The sequence below is a fragment of the Xenopus laevis genome, chromosome 2L, assembly GCF_017654675.1.
Source record: "Xenopus laevis strain J_2021 chromosome 2L, Xenopus_laevis_v10.1, whole genome shotgun sequence".
Taxonomy (NCBI): domain Eukaryota; kingdom Metazoa; phylum Chordata; class Amphibia; order Anura; family Pipidae; genus Xenopus; species Xenopus laevis.
Window position 1 is genome coordinate 45523272 of NC_054373.1, and position 15318 is coordinate 45538589.

Genomic DNA, 15318 nt, shown 5'->3' on the forward strand with positions numbered 1-15318 from the left:
TCTTTGCTTCTTGCGTCTGGCAACAATCGCGCGCGCGCGCCTGCCGGAGAAAGGATGACCAAGAGGCGAATGCCAATGCTGAAAGTATTTCATGGTGATTGATTCCAATCTGCTTGTTATTTCTTTTCTAGGAGGAGGGGCAGCCCCTGTGGCAGTTGATTCAGGGAGGAGCAGCCGGGGAGGGAGATGTGCAGAATACTATTGAATTAGAACACATCTCACTGCTTCATGGGGCTGTATCTTTATATATATATATTTTTTAATAGTAAGGTTTCTGCTGCCCATAAGCTGGAGGGGATGTTCCCTGGTAAAGGTGCAAGTTTTCAAGTAGAATTAGTGTCAGATGTACATGTGAGCTGGTTGTTGCTGCTGCTGCTGCTGCTGGAGGAGGAGGAGGAGGGGTGTCAGTGTGACATATAGGGTGGGCAGCATTCCTGCTCTATCTATTCCACAATCGCTGCCTTCTTCTTTCAGATCCCTACCTGCGTGTGGATGATTCACTGGGAGGATTCCTGCTGGAGCCTCACTATGCAAGAGGAGATGCAGCAGCTGCACGGTGGCAACGACACGATGGGGACATTTCCTAGACGTTTCTAAGATTTTTAGACTGCCCCCCTCCTCCCCATCATGATGTGCTGACAGCTAAATAATCGCCTGAGACCAATGAAATACACAAAATTGTATCTATGCGGTGATCTTTCCAATGCAGCAATGAGGCAGGTTGATTCGTATCTCTGGCTGAGACCCTATCAAATACTGACGGGCTTGTGAGAGGCTGAGTTAGGGAAGAGGCTCCTTTAACTTTTATATTCGTCTCAAGCCTCCCCTCTAGATCGACATCTACTTTACAACTGTCAGTCTTCTCTCTCGCTGCGGGAAGTCATCATGGGACTCACCTAATAAAGTGAACAGATACTTCCCATTCTCTGGATGCTGCAAGATGTTTAAATGAACAGCTGGGGGAAAGAAAAAGTCCCACTCACCTGGACCATGGCCACTTATCTCCATTGCCATAGAAACACGGGACGCTAATCCCTGGGCAATTAAAACCAGTTTTCAGGTCAACTTTCCCGACTGTCAGTTGCAGGCAGTTGTAATGAATTAAGCAGGTAAGAGCCGCTTCCTTTGGGAGGAGGATGATGATGATGATGATGAGGATTTGGTAACTGTTTCCTAATATGCGTTTACACTTACTGGGAAGTCAGAGAAATGCAAGGACCCCACTTTTTATATTGCACCTCTTACATTTTCATTTAGTAAGAATTGCGCATCCAGAGATCTTTACCCCCAGACTGTACTTACTAATGGTGTAAGTTGTGGAGCATCAGTTGATTTCCCCATTAATTAAGAGAACATCTGTGTAGGTTGGGGGTCCCTGATGGTCCTGGCCAGGCTCTGGTGGAGCTTCCGATCTTCTCAGCCTGTGACTCTCCCCCTCCTAAGCTGCCTCTGCACTAGGATGTTGCGGAAGGTTCTGCACAGGGGGCTGAGAAATTGCTTTTCAAGACTTGGCTTTTTTATTGCCAGCCATCCAGTATTTTTTATCTCGGCCCCAGTATTGATCTCGATCTTGCTGGGGGCCAGTTTCAGTAGGTATAGGGTGGAGGAGAACATCGAATATTTGCTTGCCCCTAAACACAGCCTGGCCAAGATAGAGAGGAACCTAGTGGATAGCCTGTTCCCAGTAAATCGATCCAAGCATCGTCTGTATTCTGATCTGCAAACTCCTGGAAGGTACGGCAGGGTCATCATCACATCTTCTAGAAGAGCCAACATGTTGGACCAACATCACACTGATCTTATCTTAAAGGTAAGTAGCTGCTGCATAACCTGCTTCATTTCACTTGGCTCTCATTGTAGACACTGCTTCACTCCACCTGTTGCCTTGCTATCATTTACTAAACCCATTTTGCTTTATGTCCACCACATCTGTAAATCCTTATCTAGACACCCTTAGTACCCTTCCCAATAAATGCATTCATTTTATGCCTTTATGGGTATTTGCTAACTTGCTGTCTGGAAAAGTTTTTCTTTTTGCCCTGCAACGATGCATATATTGCAACAGTAAAAAGAATATCACCTGCAATGACATTTTAATGCCTTCTTTAACTATTCCAGCTTTTTTTGCAGTTAGGAAATGATCATAGGCTCCCATGCTATGGCATGACACACACACACAAGAACTCCTTGCTTTGGGGTTTGAAAAACAACAAATGTTTAAGAACAATAAGGAGCATATTTCATTTCCATGCAATTTTTAAAAGCGTATTTATCAAAGGGTGAAAGTGAAAGTTCACCATTAGATAAATATGCCTTCAAAAATCCCATAGAGATGAATGGAGAGAGGCGGTATTTCATGCTAGTGGACTGTTGCAAACTCTAACTTTAATCTTTGATAAGTATAAGTATAGGTATAAGTATACCCCTGAATGTTTAGTATTGTTATATTACATATAAAGCCCTCTAAAGCTTAAAGGGGTTGGAGACCTTACAAATAATTATTAGTATAATGTAGAGAGTGATATTCTGAGACAATTTGCAATTGGTTTTCATTTTTTATTATTTGTGTTTTTTGAGTTATTTAACTTTTTATTCAGCAGCTCTCCAGTGTGCAGTTTTAGCAATCAGGTTGCTAGGGTCCAAATTATCCTAGCAACCATGCACTGACTTGAGCAAGAGACTGGAATATGAATAGGAGAGGGCCTGAACAGAAAGCAATACATTTGTAGCCTTACAGAGCATTTGTTTTTTTTCAGATGGGGTCAGTGACCCCTATTTGAAAGCTGAATAGAGTCAGAAAAAGAAGGCAAGTTATTCCAAAATGATAAATAATGAAGACCAATTGAAAAGTTGCTTGGCATTGGCCATTCAATAACATACTAAAAGTTAACTTAAAATTGAACCACTCCTTTAAAGAGGTTATTCACCTTCCAAAACTTTTTTCAGTTCAGTTGTATTCAGGTCATTCACCAGAAATAAAGGCTTTCTTACAGATACTTTATCATTTTTGATATTGAAGGTTTTTTTCAATTTCATCTTTGTCCCTGCTGAGCAGAATCACTGATTTTCATAACAGGCAGCTGTTAGAATTGATACAATAGTTGCTAATACTCCACAGATGCTGCTGAGAAATGTATCAACTAATGTAGTAAATTGTAGCAGTTCAGAATCTGCACCTGGATCACTGAGCTGCCAGACTGAAGCACCAGAGAGTAACACTTTAAACTTCAATTTTAAAATAATGGTCAAAAATAAAAAAAATGGAAAGTCATCGAAAAAGGTGTTGATGAAAAACCTGAAAACGACCGAACTGAAAAAAAGAGTTTGGAAGGTGAACAACCTCTTTAAACGACACTGTTGCAATTAATAGGGTTCACGTTTCAGGGATTCCAAGCAGTGTTTTGGAAGATTAAATTCTTCCATCTAATGTAATACCAGTTGAAGATATAATACAGAAATGCAACTATTATTCACCCAATGAGCAGTTAGTCTTTGTGTCATGTCACTTGCATTTGGGTATGACAAGTTTCCACACTGCCCTTTAGTTTTGCTATAGGAAAAGTTGTCATTGAATGTTGCAGTTTGTGCAGAACCCATAGAGGCTTTACCTTGCAAAAGTTTTCTGTGCTCCTTTGTACTGCGGTGAGCTAGTGAATAGGCAACCTAAAGCTATCTGAAGGATATTTAAAATTAACTGATGTGTATTAAAATGTGAATCTCACAAATATCCATTGTATAGATGAAGGAAATTAAAAGGAGTAAATAGGAACCCACTCCTCATTTTTGTCCTGTAGAACTGCAGCAGGACATTGGAGATTGTTACATCGCTGTTTGTATTAGTGTTAGAGCTCATAGATGCAGATCTTTTTACTTAGGAAGCACTTTAATTAGATTGCAAATGCAGAAACATATGTGAAATGACGAGTGCACTACTGAGCAATATACAAGAGTTTATCTAAGTGTTTACACAGTGCACACATTTCTAGAATTTGCACCAGCTTCAGATTAATATCGGGGTCTGTGAAAGCAAATTGCAACCTAAGTATTCGTTTTATATAGGAGTGTGACAGGTACTGAGCATGCAGAGTGGCCATAAACATTTATATGGTTAATAAATGCAAAAAATGTATTCGGTTTTAACCGGCAAATGCAGTGTAACAGGCATTAAATACATATTGCTTTTATATGCCCAATCATCCATGTGCAGATCATCAGCTGAAGCCCTGGCCTGCCAGACTCTGCAAGCTAGTTTTAAAATCCCTTAGGGTCCTTAGACACAGGCCTGTAAAAATGCATCTACTGAAAGGTGTGCTGAATGTATAAAAATGTCTATTTTATGTTTACATGTGTTTACATGTGTTTTTAACACACGTTTTTAAGCTGCATCAGCTCCATCAGATACAGCATCTGAAAGCTGATGGGTAATTACAGGCAAATAGAGTAGAATCAATTAGCTCATGTCTTTGAGGCAGCCCTGACACGTACACCAGTACACCCCCCCCCCAAAAAAAATTTTGGTATGTAAAAGTCCTTTGGTCCTTCCAAGGGGCAGATTTACTAAAGAGCAAAGTGATTAAAGCTGGTGAAGATTCGTCAGCGTTACCCCTTTCAGGCACTTCGATTTACTAACGGGCACAGGCGTAACTTCACAAGTGAAAGAGACAGACGCTATTGCTCATTCGCACTCTATCACTAGCCGAATTCACTAAGGTGCGGATTTTACTGAATGTTACCTGTTCCGCCAGACTTGCCTTTGTCAGCTCAGACCAGGCGAAGTGCATTGGAATGAATAGATCTTCCTCAATTTTTAGTGGAAACATTTTCTAAGTCCCAAAAAACGCTGGCGTCTTTTCAGAGTGATAGCCTGCACACTGGACTCATGTAGGGCATTATAACAACTCTGTTTTTTTAATCAAGGTTCCCTGGACTTGTGTAAAGTGACGAATTTGTTGCAACATAGACGGGCATTCAACTTTATAATTTCCCGCAGTATGCAAATAAGCCAACGCTAGCGCATCTTTGATTTGATTGCCGAAGTAACGTTAGCAAAAATTCGCCAGTGTTCGGCGGCCTGGACGTAACTTCGTATTTTTGTAAATTAGTGTTGTGTGAGCGAATTTTCGCCTGGCGAATTTCGCAGGTTAGTGAAACTGCCCCCAAGACGTCTGCAGCCTTGGCGCACTGAAGGATCCAAGCATGCATCTTTTTTTAAAATGTATCTATTCAAATACTGTGGGGTTTTTTTCTACTGCGGTCTGCAATCCTGCCTATAGTTACATTTTATATTGTGATCTATGCACAGCATTTTCAAGACATGTGGGGCCTCATTTAATAATAGACTAAAACCAGACAGGAAGTTATTATCCCCCCCCCACACACACACTTTTCTCTGGAATTTGTCCTTTATCTCTAACTAGCAGCATTTCTGCTTTCAACTCATTTGCTGTCACTTAAAGAGGTGCATTGGCACAGGGTGTAACAATCAGGGTGCACAACTTCTTTTTGGTATTTTTGTGCTTAGTGGTTACATAAATGAGGCTGACAGTCTGCAGTACTCAATTCATGCAAACCAGGGGCAAGTAATAATAAAAATCTTTATTATGCTTTATTTTCAATGTATCCTTAAAGTGACAAGAAATTGGTTGTATCAAAGTGGTAAATTAAATACCTACGTGCCTCCCCTACTTGCCCCCTGTGCTGCAGAAATTATCCTGATTTTATTAAGAGGTGTCAGGGAAAGCTTCAGGGTGCTCTTGTTACCTGTGCCCTGTTCATAATCCAGGCTCTTTTAACATCAGCTGGACAGCAGGACAGCAGTAAAGAAAGACTGCAGCTTATCAAAGCCTAAGTCAGGTGACTGAAGGAATTTCTGGAGTTTTGAAAAATGGGGGCAGATTAACTAAAGGGCGAAGTGACTAACAATGGCAAAGATTCGCCAGCGTTACTATTTTCAGGGACTTTGCAGATTTACTAATGGGCGCAGGCATCACTTCGCTAGCAGTGATTCGCACTCTATCACCAGATGAATTTTCGCTCTGGCGAATGGACATTACTCCACAAACTCCTTAAGATGCGGATTTTACTGAACGTTACCTCTTTCGCCAGACTTGCCTTTGCCAGCTCAGACCAGGCAAAGTGCATTGGAGTGCATAGATCTTCCTCAATCTTCAGTTACTTACATCATTTTTTTTTTTTTGTATATTCTTTATTTAAGAAATAAGCATTATCATATACAGAAAAAGGAAGAAACAAAAATATTCACATAGCAAGTACATTGAATCCAATAATTTCTCATACAAAGTGTGTTAAAGTAATAGCGCACGATAAAATGAAGCAAAAGCATCATATTAAGTATGTAAACACATTATCTCAGTTACTAATCTAGGCGTTCACCAGATAAATTCAATCCTGGTCTGTGAATCTCGAAGTATTACATGCCTATGTATTTCTTGTATTAACCTGAGAAGCTTTACAATAGTACCGAGATAAGAATAGCAATAAATAACCTCAATAGGATTCAGTCATACTCCAAGCCAGTGAAGAAATAATAAAAAAAAAAAAAGGAAAAAACAACGACAAGAAGAAAGAAAAGGGAAGCGAAGAAAAAGTAGAAGAGGTGCTCAGCCAATTCCAAACCAAAACACATGTCTGTCATAATACCGAATATGTATCTATGCAGGTACCAGTGAGGTTATAGTGGGAAAAGTAGCCCCCAGTTACGTGGAAAAAGTTCCAAAAAAATGCTGGTGTCTTTGCCTTATTTCAAGGTGATAGCCTGCAAAAGTTCTTTAATTTTTTGGGGGGTAAGCGGGTTCCCCCATACATTTTCTAAAATATGGAACATTAACTATGCAGTGGGCTCATGTGTAGAGCATTATAACAACTCTATTTTATTTATTAAGGTTCCCTGGGCTTGTGTAGTGTAATGTATTTGCTGCAACATATACGTCCATTCAACTTTAAATGTCTTGCCATATGCAAATTAGCCTAAGCGAAGACCTCAAGCAAAGTTGCGTTAGGGCAGGACTACACAGCCGATTCCGCCGCGATCCGATGCGCTGCGCAAAATCAAATAAGGAAATAAGGTAAGTAATTCAATTGTCCCATCATGTCGCATTGTTGATGTGACGCGACACGACTGTCAGATGCAGACGCTGCAGCTGCATCTGCTTCCGCATCAACAATGCGACACGATCCGACACTGCCATTACTTACCTTGTTTCCGTCGCATCCGACGTGTCACCTGTGATTTTGCGCAGTGCGGAGGATCGCGGCGGAATCGGCCGCGTAGTCCTGCCCTTAGGCAGAATTGAACACTAGCGCATCTTCGCTTTGCTCCCTTTGCGCCCTAGACGCAACTTCGCACTTTAGTAAATTAGCATTGTCTCAATCAATTTTCATCTGGAGAAGCTGTGAAGCCATCGCTGGCGAATTTTTGCCGCTTAGTAAATTTACCCCATGGTCTGCCTCAATTCTAAAATTAGATATAAAAAAAAATGATTTGTTCTTTTTGTTAAAAAAATGGATTTCAGTACAGGATTACAGGTGAGGAGCACAATTAATTGATGTGTATCCTTATGCGGCAGTGGCACACATATTAAGCCAATTGCAGTGTCTTTAAATTAAATTGCAGTGATACATTATTGAGAATTGACACAAATGCCTTCTTATTATAATGAAGGAGTTTCCAATGCGCATGGTAAATGCGTGATTATTCCCCTCCACCCCAAACGAGATAATCTACATACTGGACCATTGATCGTCCTCCTCCTCTTCTGCAAGCGCTGCACTTCCCATTGAGTGTAATGTGAGGAGACTGGCAGTAGTTGTTGACATTTTGTCAATGGGATTTTTACAGAGGGCAAAAAGGCATAATGTTTAAATGCCACCTGTCTTTGCCTCAAGTTAAAAACTTCCCTTCCATCTAAAAGCATTTTGTATCACACTGTATTCAGCCCTCATTTCTGCAAATGCATTCACATTTGTCAGGTGATAAATACAGACCTCCCTTAGCTCCCTGCACCCACAGGCACTCATTCTTGTTCCTAGGTAATATCACCCAAGTAAGGGCATGAAGATCCCCTTCTCATGTCACCCTATTTGTGGCTGGCACAACTTACGTACAAATGATTGTGCTTTGTTGCTGCAATAGCAATTATACACTGTGCTGTGGTTGCAGAAAATTGCAATTTGCACCTATATTTGCACTTTGTACTACTAATGAGACTTATTTTCTTTGACAGTTACACTAGTCTAATGCATGTGTGTGTGTCTTATGCATTTGTACGTGAGAGCATGACTCTCAGGTGTATAAATATACAGGGAAAACGTGAGGAAATGTTTCTTACACTTTCCTAATGAAATGTAGCTACAGATGGATCCATCCATCAAGCCATATGTCACAGTGTGTTAACTTAAATAGCTACTTCAAGAATAAACAGTGATCTATCTGCAATTCAACCTATTCCCTCGTGCTGAAATTCAGCAATAGTAGAATAGATTATTTATTGTGGATTCACATATAGGCCATGTCTTGGTTCTGCTACGCTAATCTTTGTCGTTGTCTATACTTTTCAATGCTATTTTGTAGGTCTGCCAGAGTTTTGCATGGAAGTGTATGAATGGCAAGGAAATGAATGAAAAGTCAGGTGACAAGACTTCAGTCGAATGACATAGACAGTTTGTAAAATGAGATAGCAGACACAGCACTGTTAGGAGGAGATAGGAAGCACTTGTAATCATTAGATGTTGAGATTTGTTGGGACACAGAGAACAGAAGGTCCAAGAGAGCTTTTGGCAATTGAACACAGGCATGGAAACACAAGGTACAGCTATTAAATAAATCAATTTCTTTAGAAATGATTTCCTTTTTCTCTGTAACAATAAAACAGTATTTTGTACTTGATCCTAACTAAGCTATAATTAATCCTTATTGGAAGCAAAACCAGCCTATTGGGTTTATTTAATGTCAAACTATTTTTTAGACTTAATTACAGAAAGATTCCTTATCCGGAATACCCCAGGTCCTGAGCTTTTTGGATAATAAGTCCCATACCTGTATATGTTTTGGAAGAAGATACAAATTGACCATATATATATATATATATATATATATATATATATATATATATATATATATATATATATATATAGAGAGATATATATGTATATATATATTTATATATATATATATAGATATATATATATATATATATATATATATATATATATATATATTTATATATATATTTATATTTATATATATATTTATATATATATATATATATATATATATATATATATATATATATATAATACACAAAAGCCATGAATATCTTGTAAATTATATCCTTATAAACGGTGAGTTCTGATGTCATCAGTTATAAACGGTGAGTAGTGATGTCATTTCTGTCACATGACTCACTAAAACTTGTGTATTATAATAAATAAAGTACCCCCTGCTATAAAATATGAGGATATTAGAAGTAACCTCGGAGTTTCATGCCCCTGTATGAATATGGTCATGAAACTCTTCGGTAACTTATAATATCCTTATATTTTACAAAAGGGGGTACTTTATTCCCTATATATATTTGCCCTTTGAGCGATACCACCTAAAGATCTATTACATACTACATAATTTTACCAAGAGTTTTGTTTTGCCCAAAAAAACAACCGCTAGCTGACTTAAAAAAAAAAAATTGGCCATTGACTCTAAGGGTACAACTACAAAAGCGTCTTCAACGCGATTCCGGTGGATCCGACGTGGTGCGCCAAAACGCAGGCATCAAGTCGGATGCGATGGAAAATAAGGTAAGCAAAAGCAATGTCGCAGCATCGGCTGAACACTGTGACAACATTCGACATTTGTATTTCTTACCTTATTTTCCATGGCATCCGACTTGATGGTTTGCTAACATTTGGGTTTGCTAACATTTGAATTTATATTCAGAGTTTTTGAGTTTTTTATTTCTCTAAAAGGCAAAAAAAAATCAAGATTTCTGAAGTGTAAAGCCCAAGATAAACTCTAATATAAAACTTTCGGCAAGTAAAAGTAGGCACCGTTAATGCGAGCTGCGCTGATGGAATTGAACCTTTTTTAAGCCATTCAGACTTTTAGAGGCTTTCAGATTTTATTTTTGCTAATAATTTTTAGTAGTGATGGGCGAATCTGTACAGTTTAGTTTTGCTGAAAAATTCACAAATTTACCAAGAAATTTGCAAAACGGCAAAAAAATTAGCAAAACGCATTGAAGTCAATGGGCGTCTGAATAATTTTGATGCGCAACAATTTTTATTATTTTTATCCGCTAGCGACTTGTTGTCGCAGTTTCGGAAATTAATCCGCTTGCGGCAAAACGCAGAAATTTGCTGCAAATTCATGTCTGTCGAATTTATTGCCTAATTTCTAGCCCATTTTTTTTTTGTTTGTGCTTTTTTGTATTTGGATGTTTTATTAAATTACATGGCAGTTGTGATTTAAAAAAAAAAATACCCCATATGTAATAAAAGGTACTACGTTTGGCCAGAAGCAGTAACCCATTGTAATCATACGAAATCAGCAGGCAGCATTAACTTGCTTTTATTACATAAGGGGGATAGATTTGAATCGTAGTATTAAAAAAACTCTATAACCACTAAAATGAGAATGTTGATAAATGGGCCTTCTCGATTGTTGTACAGGGGTTTTAAAATTGAACGCAAGTGAATTGCCCTTTAAATCTGTACGTGTTGAGAATGAAAAAAGAAACTGTTTACTTGGTTGCAGATGCTTCAGTAAGTTATGCGCTGTCTCAATATTGAATTTTATGTTAATAGCATGAACATGAAAATGAATAAGAAAATAATTTGTTAGCCAAACCTAATTTATTTATGGTTCCTGGCCTCCGAAAGGAGCTGTTTTATTCCTTGGGAGATGAATAACCTTCAGTAGTATTTGGTTTTGGGAAAAAAATGTGTGGTTGGCATTAGAAAACCTCAGACTTCATTACTGTTCGATTCAGTTTTTGTCTGGAAACCGCATATATAATTGGTAAGTGTACCCAGGTGGCAATGTATACTAACAGATAGCTGATTAGCTAAATATTTGTTCTGTGAATATATTTATGGAAAAATGTGCACTGCAAAAATACAGGTACATTTTGCAACCTGTGAATGTCATACTTATAAACTTTATAGACCATATTCATGAACATATGTAAAATGTTCAGCCCTTGTCAAACTGTAAATAAAATGTAATGGAGCTTAATCCTTTATAATAGCCACAGGGGCCACATTCAATCTACTTGGTTGAAGTCTTAAAGTGAATCAGAAAAACAGGTTTATATATGTATATATATGAAATTGAACAGCAACAGGGGAATGTAATAAAAGTCGGTAATGGAAAAACTACTCGCAATGAAAAAAGTTAAGCCTTTGCATGAACAAATTTTGTTTTGCGCGAATTTAAAATCGCTTTTAGCGACCTGTTCCGACAGTGGAAGAACGTTTGCGAATTTTATCGTGTATGCCAGTGCGCAGGGAATGTAATAAAACTTCTTGCTGTCCAGGGTTTCTTACAGAAATGTCCCGACTTTCTCTTTGATCTCCTTTGATGCCAGGAAAAGATACAAAGTTTCTGAAATGTAATTAAAAAAGAGCCTTTTTGGCAGAGCGCTCAGAACAGCCAGCAGCTGCACTTAGATAGTTTTGTTACAATTTAAGGTAAGCAATTGTAACTATTTAAGACAAGCAGATCTCTTAGGAGAATGGAGACTAAACAGCTTAAAGGGAAATTCACTTTCATTAGCAAAACTGTAATAACACATAAACCATTGCACTGAAACTCCCAGAAATGTGTTCAATCCTTCATAACCTGCCACATTTTGTAAAATAGACAACCACCTAATAAACACCCCCTAATAGGGGTTGGCCATAAAATGGGTGTTTTTCAAATGTTGGAAGGTATAATTTAGGTAAAGCATATTGATTAAAGCATATTGATCCTACACATAGTTCCCCTTTCCATGAAATATGTTTAATCTGCAACTGAAGCAAACTCAAGATAACACAGGGGAAGAAAGCACAAGTTTAGCACCTGTTCTCATTACAAGGCACAAAGGACAAACAAACAGTGACTTTATGGCCCCACACAAGGGATAGCAGTAGTGATAGGTGGGCTGGCCCAAAGCCCATGGGCTCGGGTCGACTTGCACACACTGGGACTCATTTACAAACAGTGGGCAAATATGCATCTGGGCAGTAACCCATAGCAACCAATCAGTGATTAGCTTTTTTTTTAGCTAACTGCAGGTTGAGCACTGAAAGCAATCTTCTGATTGGTCGCCAAGGGTTATTGCACAGGTGCAAATTTGCCCATTGTTTATAAATGAGCCCAGGGTCTTCAGGGTGAACTTTAGCCTACGTACATCCCGCCTGCAACTCGCACATCCACGTACACCCCGTCTGCAGATTTAGGCAACTGGCACATCACTAGATTGTAGGAGTGAGTAATGAGCATTGGATCAAACATCAACAGGGCTGTAGTGTTATAGGAAGGATATAGGCAGGATTGTGATTTGTACGCTTCCATGCATGCTTAATAGTGATATGAGCGAAACTGCTCATGTACATTGGAGTCAATAGCTGTTTTTCTCACGTGAAAAAAATAAACATGATCTTTTTTCCAGCAAAACAAATGGCATGGCAAAATTCTAGAGTAATTCACTCATTCCTAATGCTTAACAGAATATAACATTACTTTGTTAAGATAATGTTTTTTTATAGTCCTTCAGCACAGGATGTGGCATGGAATTGTTAGGGTTTGAGGCAATACAGGGCCTACTAACATTTGGATTTCCTTTTTCTCACGAATAGTATATTTTTCTCTTTTTTACATCTCTAAAATGTATTAAGGGGCAGATTTATCAAGGGCCAAAGTAAAAATTCAAATTTTGAATTTGAATTTTGAAATTAAAATTTTCGAGGTTTTTATGTGTGAAATTCTACTAGGGAATAGTTAAAATTTGATTCGAGTTTTTAAAAAAATTTAAATTCAAATTTTGAAATTTATGATGTACTGGCCCTTTTAGAATTAGAATTTGACTATTCGCTACCTTAAACCTGGCGAATTGTTGTTTTAGCCTATGAAGGATGTCCTGGGATCAATTTGGAATTGTTTGCAGCCTTCCTGAAAATCAAGGTTTTTTTCGTAGAAAAAACTCTAATCGAATTCAATTCGAGTTTGTGGATTGATCCCATTCACCCGAGTTTGAATAATTTGAATCTGAAAAAAATTGGAAAATTCAATATCGAAATTTGTACTGTCTCTTTAAAAATTCGACTTCAAACATTCGCCATCTAAAACCTGCCGAATTGTTGTATTAGCCTATGGGGGATCTCCTAGTCAATTGGTGGACTTTGAAGTTTACTAAGCGGCAAAAATTCACCAGCGACGGCTTCGCAGCCCTCGCAGCACTTCGCCAGGCGAAAATTCACTCAGACAACGCTAATTTTCTAAAATCTAAAAAGTTTTGTCCTGGGCGTCGGACGCTGGTGAATTTTCGCTAGTGTTACTTCGCCAATGCAAGCAAATCAAAGCAAAGAAGCGCTATCATTCAAGTCTGCCTAGCGTAACTTCATTAGAGGACTTTGCTCAGGCTAATTTATATAGGGTTGGAAATTTAAACTTGAATGGAGGTCTGTATGTTACATGTTGCAGCTAATATATCACATTTCCACTGATAACTACACATATACAGGGAACCTAAATAAAGCCAATACAGTTGTTTTAATGCCCTACACATGAGCCCACTTTAAAACAAAGCGAATTGTCGCCCGCGTTAGTCACTTCGCCCTTTAGTAAATTTACCCCAAGGTGTTTATTAGAACTATATTCCCACAACAGTACCAGGAATTGTTCTAACCAGTCCCAACTCCTTCCTTGCGAGTATAGCTGAATGAAGAAGTATAACTCATAATAGTGCCCGGAATTGTATTAGCGAGCCCCAGCTCTTTGCTTGCAAGTAAATCTAGATGCTGAATTATAACTCACAAAGTAGCTGAGAGGCATGGAGTGAGCAGCATAGTTAGGAAACTAGCCGGATCATACACAAAGGGGATTAGGGGAGGAAAGGGAACCAATAGTGAAGTACCTGGGATTAAACAGAGGCAGAAAGTAGAACAGAACTGGGTTGTAACCAATAAAGCAAAAAGACAGTAAATACATGGGCTGTAAGTCATATGTTATTATTATTATTATTCATCACATATTTATAAAGCACCTAAAATATTCTGAAGTGCTCTACAATAAAGGGGTGTATGCATTGAACATATAGATTTACATACAAAGCAGCCAATAATGAATTCAAAGGTGGCTCTGCCTAAAAGAGCTTGCAATCTAAAAGTAGATGGTGTTAAGACACAAGGTATGGGACATAGGAACCAGAATGAGTATGATGTATAAATAGTGACGCCAGTGTTAAGGGGATATACCGTAGGTATGTCTTGTTCTTTTTCTATCCACCATTTATGCAATGGAGTTTACGTTGGGGCAGTTTCCCCACATTTCATCCTAACTTGCTATGCAACGTGAGACAAATTGCTAGATATACTGCCATTATAACCCAAAGACATTGCTTGATAGGACAGGAAACCAAAGTTTCCCCACGTTTCATCCTTACTTGCCTTGCCATTTTTTTTATTGTAGTTTACGTCATTTACTTTTCTTTGTTGGCTTTAGTTACCCTTTCATGGGGTGGAAACGCTGCCCATTAAAAGAAGCATAATAATGTCCCACGTGAGCAAAATTAGATACCTCCCTGAGAAGCACAAATTGTGTGCATTGTGCTAAAACACATTAATGGATGTCTTAGTCTATCAAGAGGCAGGTTATGAATTTTTAATTGATCTGACATTATGAGCAGTTTACGGCTAGCATGCCAAGGGTCTTTAATTATTCTAATCTGCATGGGATGGCCAATATTTTAAAAGATTTTTTTAATAATTAAAGGCAGATTTAAAGGGAAAGAAACAATATAATATTAAATGACAGATGGCTGACTGTTTAAACCCTTTAATTATGGGTACGATATAGAAGTGCACATAAGCCTAGAATTTTTCAGAATAGAAATTTGCCTTAGAATTTGCAGGTTGATAAATGCATAGTTTTCCATGGGTCAATAGGTTTAAATGGGAAAAAAATAAAGGGAAAGGAAAACTGTCTTTTGTTCTCCTATCTCTTTTAATACTGTATACGCTTTACTGTCTTGTATTAAAGCACTGTCTACTGTAGGTTGTTGGTTTGTTTTCATTTCATGGTTTCCAAGTTCTTCTGAACAA

At 38.3% G+C, this 15318-nt stretch overlaps 1 protein-coding gene across 2 annotated transcripts in view; it reads left to right on the forward strand.

The window, feature by feature from the left end:
- The first annotated feature begins 351 nt into the window (after nt 1–351).
- Nucleotides 352–15318, forward strand: part of ptchd1.L (patched domain containing 1 L homeolog) — an 85564-nt gene continuing 70597 nt past the window's right edge. Inside the window, exon 1 of one of the 2 annotated variants that reach the window (XM_018246266.2) lies at nt 352–1810. In XM_018246266.2, coding sequence (XP_018101755.1) covers nt 1379–1810 — 432 coding nt within the window. In that variant the 5' untranslated portion in view covers nt 352–1378. The remainder of the gene's footprint in view (nt 1811–15318) is intronic. The other variant, XM_041581813.1, reaches the window with a different exon arrangement.